Source organism: Neomonachus schauinslandi, chromosome 6, assembly GCF_002201575.2.
Source record: "Neomonachus schauinslandi chromosome 6, ASM220157v2, whole genome shotgun sequence".
NCBI lineage: Eukaryota > Metazoa > Chordata > Mammalia > Carnivora > Phocidae > Neomonachus > Neomonachus schauinslandi.
In genome coordinates, this window is record NC_058408.1 from 92,587,127 (window position 1) to 92,598,505 (window position 11,379).

At 41.6% G+C, this 11,379-nt stretch overlaps 1 protein-coding gene across 3 annotated transcripts in view; it reads left to right on the top strand.

Moving 5' to 3' along the window:
- The window catches only part of NRBF2 (nuclear receptor binding factor 2), a 34,126-nt gene extending 23,357 nt beyond the window's left edge, over nucleotides 1–10,769 (top strand). For all 3 annotated transcript variants that reach the window (XM_021699556.1, XM_021699558.1, XM_021699557.2), the window contains one exon: nucleotides 9,267–10,769. In XM_021699556.1, the coding sequence (XP_021555231.1) occupies nucleotides 9,267–9,977 (711 nt within the window). In that variant the 3' untranslated portion in view covers nucleotides 9,978–10,769. The remainder of the gene's footprint in view (nucleotides 1–9,266) is intronic.
- The last annotated feature ends 610 nt before the right edge of the window (nucleotides 10,770–11,379 follow it).

Consider the following 11,379-nt stretch of genomic DNA (forward strand, 5'->3'; position numbering starts at 1 on the left):
GGTAATGTAATTCTTTGAAAGCAAGGTCATAAAACAGTAAGAAAACTTCATCATGATGCCCATGTAAAGGTAGACTGCTTACACACAAGCCTTGCACATGGTGTCAGACATAGTAAATGAATACTTCAGCAATGTTGAGGACAGACAAACATTTCATGCGGTTCTTGCAGCATAGTTACTAGATTTTCACATGAAGCTGCTCACACACAGGTAAGTTCATTAACTATATGGCATGATGATTTACTCTTCATTAAGTGGAAGGAGATCATAAGGTTTTTGTGTTATCATAAAAGTTTTTGTTTTTTTTTTTTTCTTTTTAAATAGGCATTTGTTCACAAATCAGGTTGACTGGGCTCAGCTGGGCAGTTGTCAGTTGAGGGGGTGGGGAGCTATCATGCAGTCAGATGGTGGCAGCTGATGATGTCATCTCCCAGGTGGCTTCTCCCGTCCGGTGCTGGGATGGGGAGACTTAGCACGGCCTGAGACAGCTAGGGCTCCTCAGGTAGCACAGCATCGTTCTCCTCCTCCTCCTCTTTCTGGTCTCTGTAACCTGGCCACGTGGCAGTTGAAGTTTCCCAGCACCATCCCTTCTTCTGCATTGTTCCTTGAATTGACCCCAAAGGCTCACCCAGGTTTGAGGGGAGGGTATTAGACTCCGTCTCTTGATAGGACTGTTCAAAAGTTTATAGACGTGTTAAAACTACCACAGTGGGGCTCTCCTGCCCTGGTTGGTCCACACCCCAGCTTTGCCTTTTGGCTCTGTGACCTTGGGCATGTTCCTGAGTCTCTCTCTTCCTCAACTGCCATTCATTCATTCGTTTTGTTTATTTTTTTTTTTTTCGTTTGTTTATTTTTAAGTTTAGTTGATAATTCAGTGTTACATGAGTTTCAGGTGCACAGCATAGTGATTTGACAGTTATGTGTATTAGGCAGTGGTGACCATAAGTATAGTTCCAATCTCTCACCATACAATGTTACTCCAGTATTAATGACTGGATTCCCTGTGGTGTACTTCTCATCTTCATGACTTACTTATTTTATAATGGAAGTTTGTACCTCTTAATCCCCTTCACCTATTTTGTCCATCAACCCATCCCCCTCCCCTGTGGCCACCACCAGTTCTCTGTATTTGAGTCTGTTTCTGTTTGTTCAGTTGCTTTTTAGATTCCGCATACAAGTAAAATCATATGGTATTTATCTTATCCCTGTTTTATTCACAGGTGGTAAGATCGCATTCTTTTTAATGGCTGGATAATATTCCGTTTATATACACCACATCTTTTTTTATCCATTCATCTATCCATAGATACTTAGGTTGTTTCCATATCTGGGCTATTGTAAATAATGCTTCAGTGAACGTAGGGTGTGCGGAGATCTTTTCGAATTAGTGTTTTTGTTTTGTTTGGGTTAATACCTAGTAGTGGAATTACTGGGTTCTATGGTGGTTCTATTTTTAAATTTTTAAGGAACCACCATAGTGGCTGCACCAGTTGCATTCCCGCCAGCTGTGGGTTCTTTTTTCTCCACATCCTCACCAACACCTGCTGTGTCTTGTGTTGTTGATTTTAGCCATTTTGACAGGTGTGAGGTGATACTTTATTGTGGTTTTCATTTGCATTTCCCTGATTGGTAGTGATGTTGAGCATCTTTTCATGGGTCTGTTGGCCATGTGGATGTCTTTTTTGGAGGAATGTCCATTCGTGTCTTCTGCCCATTTTTTGGATTTTTTTTTTCATAAAGTTTTATGAATGCTTTATATATTTGGATATTAACCCCTTATTGGATTCATCATTTGTGAATACCTTCTCCCATATTGTAGGTTGTTGCCTCTTCATTTTGTTGATGGTTTCCTCCTTATGCAAAAGCTTTATATTTTGATGTAGTCCCATTTATTTTTGCTTTTGTTGTCCTTGCTTGAAGAGGCAGATCCAAAAAATAATCACTGAGACCAGTGTTAAAGAACTTACTGCTTATGTTTTTTCCCAGGAATTTTAGGTTTCAGGTCTCATGTTTAGGTCTTTAATTCATGTTGAGTTTATTTTTGTGGGTGGTGTAAGAAGGTGGTCCAATTTCATTCTTTAGCATGTAGTGGGCCAGTTTTATTAAAGAGACTATCTTTTCCCCATTGTATATTCCTGCCTCCTTTGTCATAGATTAGCTATATGTGCATTTATTTTTGTGATCTCTGTTCTGTTCTGTTTGATCTATGTGTCTGTTTTTGTGCCATCCCATACCGTTTTGATTACATAGCTTTGCAGTATAGCTAGAAATCTGGAGTATAGTACCTCCAGCTTTGTTCTTTTTTTTTTTTTTTTTTAAGGTTTTATTTTGTGATAGAGGCAGAGAGGGAGCGAGCATGAGTGGGAGAGGGGCAGAGAGAAAGGGAGAAGCAGACTCCTTGCTGAGCAGGGATGCCCCCCCCCCCCCAACTTGGGGCTTGATCCCAGGACCCTGAGATCATGACCTGAGCATGACCAGGCAGATGCTTAACTGACTGAGCCACCCAGGCGCCTCCAGCTTTGTTCTTTATCAAGATTGCTTTGGTTATTTGGGGTCTTTTATGTTTCCATATAAATTTTAGGATTATTCTAGTTCTTTGAAAAATGTCATTGGTATTTTGATAGGGATTGCATTGAATCCATAGATTGCTTTGGGTAATATGGACATTTTAGTAGTATATCTTTCTATTTATTTGTGTCATCTTTAATTTTTTTTCATCCATGTCTTAGTTTTCAGAGTATAGGTCATTTTCACCTCTTTGATTATAAATTTATTTTTAGGTATTCTTTTTGATGTAATTATAGATGTGATTGTTTTCTTAATTTCTGCTACTTTGATACTAGTGTTTAGAAACATGATGGATTACTGTATATTTTGTATCCTGAAACCTTACTGAAATCATTTATTCTCATACTTTCCTGGTGGCTTCTTTTTTTTTTTTTTAATTTTTTTTTTTAGATTTTATTATTTATTTGAGAGAGAGAGGGATAGAGCACAAGCAGGGGGAGCAGCAGAGAGGAAGAAGCAGGCTCCCCGCTGAGCAGGGAGCCCAATGAGGAGCTCGATCCCAGGACCCTGGCATCATGACCTGAGCCGAAGGCAGACGCTTAACCGACTGAGCCACCCAGGCACCGCTTTCCTGGTGGCTTCTTACGGGTTTTCTCTATATAGTATTCTGTCATCTGCAAATAGTGACAATTTTATTTCTTCCTTACCAATTTGGATACCTTTTATTTCTTTTTCTTATTGCTGGGGCTGGGACTTCAGTATTACATTGAATAAGTGGCAAGGGCTGATACCCTTATCTTGTTCCTGATCTAAAGAGGGAAAATTTTCAGCTTCTAACCATTGAGTATGATGTTAAGCTGTGGGTTTTTCATATATGGCCTTTATTATAAAAGTTGAGGCATCTTCCCTCTAAACCCATTTTGTTGAGAGCTTCTTTATCAAGAATAAATGTTGAATTTTGTCAAATGCTTTCTCTGCTTCTGTTGAGATGATTGTATGATTTTTACCTTTTGTTTTGTTAACCTGGTATTATCTGGTTGATACATTTGCAGATATTGACAGTCCTTGGAGCCCTGAAATAAATCCCACTAGATTGTGGTGTGGTGGATGATCCTTTTAATGTGTTGTTGATTCGGTTTGCTAATACTTTGTTGAGGATTTTTACATCTGTGTTCATCAGGAATATTAGTCTGTAATTTTCTTTTTTGTAGCGTCTTTGTCTGGTTTAGGTATCACGATAATGCTGGCCTCACAGAATTTGGAAGCTTTCCTAGCTCTTCTATTTTTTGTAATAGGTTCAGAAGGATAGGTATTAACTCTTAAAAAAAAAGATGTTTGGTAGAATTCACCTGTGAAGTCATCTGGTCCTGGATCTTTGCTTGTTGGGAATTTTTGATTACAGATTCAGTTCAGTTACTAGTAATCAGTCTGTTAAATTTTTCTATTTCTTCCTGATTCAGTTTTGGGAGGTTATATGTTTCTAAGAATTTATCCATTTCTTCTAGGTTGTCCAATATGTTGACATGTAAGTTTTTGTAGTAGTTTCTCATAATCCTTTGTATTTCTGTGGTATTGGTTGTAACTTCTCTTTTCATTTCTGATTTTATATGTAAGTGTCCTCTTTTTTTGATGAGTGTTGTTGAAGGTTTATCAATTTTGTTGTCTTTTCAGAAAACCAGCTCTTCGTTTCTTTTATCTTTTCTATTTTTTAAAGTCTCCATTTCACTTATTGCCACACTGATCTTTATTATCTCCTTCCATTTACTTTGGGCTTTCTTCTTCCTTTTCTAGTTCCTTTATCTGAAAGGTTAGATTGAGATTTTTCTTGTTTCTTGAGGTCATCAGTATCACTCTTAACTTGCCTTTTGCTTTTGCTGTGTCCCGTAGTCTTTGAACTGTTGTGTTTTCATTGCTCCGTGTCTTTTTTTGGAGTCCTCTTTGATTTTTTCTTTTTTCTTTTTTTTTTTTTTTTTTTTTTATTTTTTGACAGAGAGAGACATAGCGAGAGAGGGAACACAAGCAGGAGGAGTGGGAGAGGGAGAAGCAGGCTCCCCGCCGAGCAGGGAGCCCGATGTGGGACTCGATCCCAGGACCCTGGGATCATGACCTGAGCCGAAGGCAGACGCTTAACGACTGAGCCACCCAGGCGCCCCCTCTTTGATTTTTTCTTTTTATTGACCTTGCTTAGTAGCATGTTTTAGCCTCCACGTGTTTGTGTTTTTTCCAGTTTTCTTCTTGTAGTTGATTGCTAGTTACATACTCTGGTGGTTAGAAAAGATGCTTGAAATGATTTCAATCTTAAATTTATTGTGGACTAACGTGATTTATCCTGGAGACTGTTCCATGTGCATTTGAGAAGAGTGTGTATTCTATTGTTTTTGGATGGATTTAAGTCCATCTGGTCTAATGTGTCTTTCAAGGCCAATGTTTCCTTAATAATTTTATGTCTGGATCTATCTTTTGGTGTAAGTGGGGTGTTCAAGTTCCCTGTTACTCTGTTACTGTCAGTTTCTCCCTTTGGGTCTGTTAATATTTGCTTTATGTATTTAGGTATTATGTATTTAGGTTTATGTATTTATTTATGCTCCTATGTTGGCTGCATAAATGTTTCCAGGTGTTTTCTTCTTGTTGGATTGATCCTTTATCATTGTGTAACGCCCTCCTTTGTCTCTTATTACTGCTTTTGTTTTACAGTGTATTTCTCCTGATGTAAGTATTGCTACCGCAGCTTTTATTCTGTTCTGTTTGCGTGGAATATCTTTTTCCATTTCTCCGCTTTTAGCCCGTGTGTCTTTAGGTTGGGAGTAAGTTTGTCGTAGGGAACATGTATGTAGGTCCTTTTTTTTTAAATCCAGTCAACCACCCTACCTGTTTTGATTGGAGCATTTAGTCTGTTTACATTTAAAGTAATTATCGGTTGGTGTGTATTTATTGCCATTTAAAAAATTGTTTTCTTGTTGTTTTGCAGTTCTTGTTCCTTCTATTGCTCTCTTCCCTTGTGATTTACTTTCTTTAATGTTATCATTGGATTCCTTTCTGTTTGTGTCTGTTACAGATTTTTGATTTGTGGTTACCGTGAGGTTCCTATATGATTGCATGTATATAGCTCTCTGTTTTAGGTTGGTGGTCATTTAAGTTTGAATGCATTCTAAAAGCAAGTGCATTTTTATTCACTTTATCACCCTCACGCACACACGTTTTTATGTTTTTGACATCTGTTTTATACCTTATTTAATGAGTCCCTTAACTAATTATAGTAGATTTTGTCGACTTCGTTCTTTTAACCCTCATACTAGCTTTATCCGTGGTTGGTCCACTCCTTTTCTGTGTTTTTCCTTGCTGGCAAGATTTTTTCTTTCATGTGTTTTCTTCTAGTTTTGGTCTTTTCTTTTCCACTTTAATGCTTCTTGTAACTGGTTTAGTGCTGATGAGCTCCTTTAGCTTTTGTTTTGTCTGGGACACTCTCTTATCTCTCCTTCAATTCAGAATGATAGCCTTGCTGGGTATTTATTGATTCGTTTCAGCACTTTAAATATATCGTGCCGCTCCTGGCCTGCAGACCTTTTGCTTAGAATCCACCTGATTCTGGAAATGTGCAAATACTAGAATAAAACAGAACAAGCATCCCATACTGTTCAGTAACTGAACACAGCTACTCTTGTTTGGCAGAGGATTCATTAACTGGATTGGATCATCTTTGTAACAACATCTAATTTTTAGGGTTCAGGATTTAATAACTGAACACATCTCTTTGGCAGAGGATTCACTGTAACATTACCACCAGAGGCCTAGCCTTCCCCCTTTTCGTAACTGGCATCTTGCTGTGATGTGGATGGAATTGCATTAAACCTGTATAGCGATTTGGGAAGAATTGACACCTTTCGTGTTCCAGGTCTTCGTGCGGCAGGTGACATCTGCCCCAGTTGAGCCTCCTCCTCTGTGGCAGCTCCACAGAGGGCTGACCGCGGAAGGTCACGGGGCGTCCTGCTGAGGCCCCACGGCCGCTCCCCTGCTTGCTTTGGGAGGAATGGGAGAGAGCCAGCCTTCTCCCTCTTCTCCCCGCCCCCTCCCCCACCCCCGCCAGGGGTTTCTGCCCTTGGCATGGGGACCCAGGGACTTGCAGGCATGCTTTGTGCAGACATGAGCACCAGCCAGAGCATTTATCTTAAAAGGCCAGAGCCTTTCCAGCATTTAGGAGAGATCATGTCAATGACCACGGCCTTAGTTGGTCCTAAACAGAGTACCAGGCAGATAAAACATGTTCTCCATTTCCTTCCAGATACCGTAATTGATATTATTTGTTAGGACTCTAGTATTGTTAGTGTGAATAGGGTTGTGATGTTAGAAGACCTAACAAGACTTTAGGGGAAAAATAGATGATCACATTTTTGCACTGTCTTCCTCACGGTGGTGGTCAGAAAAACACACTTCCAGGCAGGAGTTTTGCACTTTTCTAAAATTTGTACCACGTGGTCTATGGTCAACTCTCCTAAGGTTTTTTTGGTCCCCCTCCTCCTTAGTGACACTTCTCCAGTCTGTGTTTCTACTCCAGAAACTGAGAATGAAATGTGCTGAAATTATGAAAACTTGTCCATGATCACTGTCCTACTGCATCCTGCACTTGGTCCAGTCGCTGAAGAAAGAGTAGCTGTGTTCAGTTATTGAACAGTATGGGATGCTTGTTCTGTTTTATTCTAGTATTTGAATATTTCACATTGGTCTTTCTATGGAACTCATGTACGTTGGAAAAGTGTTTTCATTTCTGTAATTGCCAAACTGTTTCCCATGTTGCTCCTCCCAGTTGCTGCTGCAGTTCGGTGATGGCGGACTTTACACTGCTGTTGATAGAATGTGGTCATTTTGATGGTGAAAATAAAATTGATTTAGGGGCGCCTGGGTGGCTCAGTCGGTTAGGCGTAGACACCTTCGGCTCAGGTCATGATCCTGGGGTCCTGGGATCGAGCCTCACGTCTGACTCTCTGCTCGGCAGGGAGCCTGCTTCTCCCTCTCCCGCTCCCCCTGCTTGTGCGCTCTCGCTCTCTGACAAAATCTTAAAATAAAATAAAATAAAATAAAATTGATTTATATAATTAATAACATCCCAATGTTATTTTATAGTTGAGGTTATATAGTTTTCATCTAAACCAGAGTGCAAAGATCTGTACAGAAATGATATAAAATAAAACCACCTTAAAAATTAGATGTTGTTACAAAGGTGAGGAAAGAGATTTACCAAAAAACCCCCACAAAAACCCAGCTGATAATCCTGTGGGGATTCCCTTATATGTAACTAGTTGTTTTTCTCTTGCTGCTTTTAAGATTCACTTTATCTTTAATTTTTGACAGTTTAACTATAATATGTCTTGGTATGGATCTTTGGGTTAAATTTGTTTGGGGCTTTTTTTGATTCCTGGACCTGATGTCTGTTTTCTTCCCCGTGTTAAGGAAGTTCTCAGCTATTTCTTTTTTGTTTTGTTTTAAAATAAAAATTATTTTTAAAAAGCTCTATTCCTTGTTTTTTTTTTTTTTAATTTCAGGGGTAAAATTTAGTGATTCATCAGGTGCATATAACACCCAGTGCTCATCACAAGTGCCCTCCTTAATGCCCGTCACCCAATTACCCCATCCCCCTCACCCACCTCCCCTCCAGCAACCCTGTTTGTTTCCTAGAGTTTGGTGTCTCTTATGGTTTGTCTCCCTGTTCTCGTCGTATTTTATTTTTCCTTTCCCCTATGTTCATCTGTTTTGTTTCTTAAATTCCACATATGAGTGAAGTCATACGGTATTTGTCTTTCTCTGACTGACTTCGCTTAGCATAATACCCTCTAGTTCCATCCATACCATTGCAGATGGCAAGATTTAATTCTTTTGATGGCTGAGTAGTATTTCGCTGTATATATATATATATACCACATCTTCTTTATCCATTCATCTGTCAGTGGATATCTGGGCCCTTTCCATAGTTTGGCTATTGCAGTCGTTGTAATTATTTCTTCATACAAGTTTTCTTATTATGCTTTGTTGCCCCAGAGGGGCAACAAATAATAACTGTCCTCATCCAAAAAATTTTTTTCTTTTGATGTTGATTTTGGGTGATTTCTACCCTTTCAGATGGCTGATCTCTTCTTCTGTATCATCTAATCTGTTTATTCCCTATAGTGTATTTTTTGTTTGTTGTATTCTGCTCTGCTTGGTACTTTCTTATTGTAGAGAGATTTTTGTCTCTTTGTTGAAGACTTACGTTCATCCATTCTTCTCCCAAGTTTGGTGAGCATCTTTATGACCATTACTTTGAACTGTTTATGGGGTAGATTGCTCATCTTTGTTTTATTTAATTGTTTTTCTGAGGATCTGTCTTGTTCTTTCATTTAGAATGTGTTCTTCTGTCTCCTTATTTTGACTGTCTTTATTTGTCTGTTAGGGAGTTCACCTTCGTCTCCTGGTCTTGACGGAGTGACCTTATGTAGGAGATGTCCTGTGGGGCTCAGAGGTGCAGTCCTCCGTAATCCCCTTTGTGGCCTGCAGGGACCCTCTTTGTGGCCGGGCCGTGACTGCTGTGGGTGGGAGTGGCCTCTGGCCCAGCTGAGACCTAATACTTGTTTAAAAAAATTTGAGGCTCTGTTGAATAGCAAACATAGTATGTAAATTTTAAGTGTTACAAAGTTGTTCAGAAAGGAGGATAGGATCTTGGGATTATATTCATTGGATATTACTAAAGAGACTTAAATATTAAATGATCCCTTTCCTTCTTGTAATAGGCTCATCTGTCACTGGAATTGCAAAGGGATAGCCACATGAAACAGCTGCTCCTCATCCAGGAGAGGTGGAAAAGGGCCAAGCGGGAGGAGAGACTGAAAGCCCAGCAGAGCACAGACAGGGAGGCGGCCGCCCAGCTGCAGGCATCTCCCAGGCCCTCTTCTGAGGACGCCGAGGGCCAGAGTCCCCTTCTCTCTGAGAAATACGGCCCTTCCGCGGAGAAGCGTCTGCCTGAAATTCAGGGGGTCTTTGACAGGGACCCAGACACACTCCTGTTTTTACTTGAGCAGAAGCGTGAGCCGGCAGAGCCGCGCGTCGGAAGCAGAGCCCCCAAAGATGATAAGACAGTCATAGAGGAGCAGGCGACCAAGATCGCCGATTTGAAGAGGCACGTGGAGTTCCTCGTGGCTGAGAATGAAAGATTAAGGAAGGAAAATAAACAGCTGAAGGCCGAGAAGGCCAGACTTCTAAAGGGCGCAGTAGAGAAGGAGCTGGGTGTGGATGCTGACTTCGTAGAAAAGTCGGAGCTGTGGAGCTTGCCGCCGCCTCCCGAGACCGCCGAGGCCTCGTCCGGCTGGCAGAGCCTGGCCGCGAGCGCGGGGAGAGCCAAGGACATCCCCATACCCAGTCTCCCGCCCCTGGATTTCCCGTCCCCGGAGCTTCCCCTTATGGAGCTCTCGGAGGATCTTCTGAAAGGGTTTATGAATAATTGAAACGGAAGGCCATACAAGAGCTGAGGAGACAAGACAAAATAATAGAGTAATACAGTTCATCCAGAAAAAAAAAGGGAAAACCACACGGGGGGCGATAGCAGAGACGGGCCGGGGAGGGGGGGGGCCCGCGGGGCCGGGAAACGCTCACTGTGACGCGTCCCGTGTGCGGCGGAGCCCGGGTGCTGAGGACTCCAGACGGGCCAGACACCAGGCTCCCGGGGGCTCCCTCTCTCCTGATACAAACCAAATGGCTACCTGGAATAACTTTTTCAAGCAACAGTTATTTTTCTTATCTTCAGGGTTAAAATGTATAAAAGTCTGTTATGTATAATTAATCTATAATGCCATAAATGATAATGCAAAACCTAAATAATATGGCGGCCTGAGGGGCCACCTTGTATTTGAAACATGCTTTCTATCATGCATTGACTCTATGCATTTTGTTATGCACATTTCGTTTGTTGAGTAAGGTGTGTAAGACACACCTTTCTAGCTGAAACTCTGTGCGCCACACTTTGCACTACTCATGACATAATGAGAACCTCAAGACTATCAGGAGAAATATTTAAATTTCCATTTTATGAAGAAAGGAACCAAATTGTTATTTTTTTTTAAATTACCAGTTTACATAATTAATCAGGGTGCATTTTAAGTTCTGTTTTATTGTTTAAATGTATCATTTGAAAGTACTAAGGAAATATCCTTTTCTTTACTGATGCATGAGTGGAAGTGATGGTAGTTGGCAGTGTTTGATTGTAAGAAGTCAATAAAGTAATTGTGTTTTATACCTTTGTTGAATGTGGTTGGCAATTGACAAGCAGGTTTTGGGTGGCTCCTCTGTTGTCAATCCTGAATATGCCCTTGAAGAGATTCAGCCAGGTGATTCCTTGCGTTTGTTCAAGACCTGTGTCCGTTTCCCCTGCGACGGGGGGGGTGAAGGACAATGAGGGAGCCCCTGAGGTTTCAGTGTGCCCCCTGTTGTCCAGCCGCACGGACAGTGCGCAGGCAAGCGGCGGCTGTACCCCGGGCCGCCCCCGCGCCCCCGTCCCCGCCCCCCCTCCTCCGCCGAGTCCCCGGATGTGCCATCCCAGAGCCGGAAGGGAGGGAGGAAGAGGACAACGTGAGCGCAACGCGTGGCTACAAGCCACTGGGTGTGTTTAAAGCCTAGACTTTGTTCACTGTGTGGAACTGTGGGAGGGCCAGACGGACGGACGGACCCCACACTGCCTCCGAGACTGACCTCAGGGACAGTGGGGCCGAGGGGTAGGACTGCGCTCACATGTTTGGCGACGAAACTGGCAGAAGGAGGATGAGATGGAAGTGAGCTTGCGGAGGCCACGTTTTTTCATGTCTCGTCTTGCTGCGGGTGAAACCAAAAATAAACTAGCTTCTTAAAAGACTT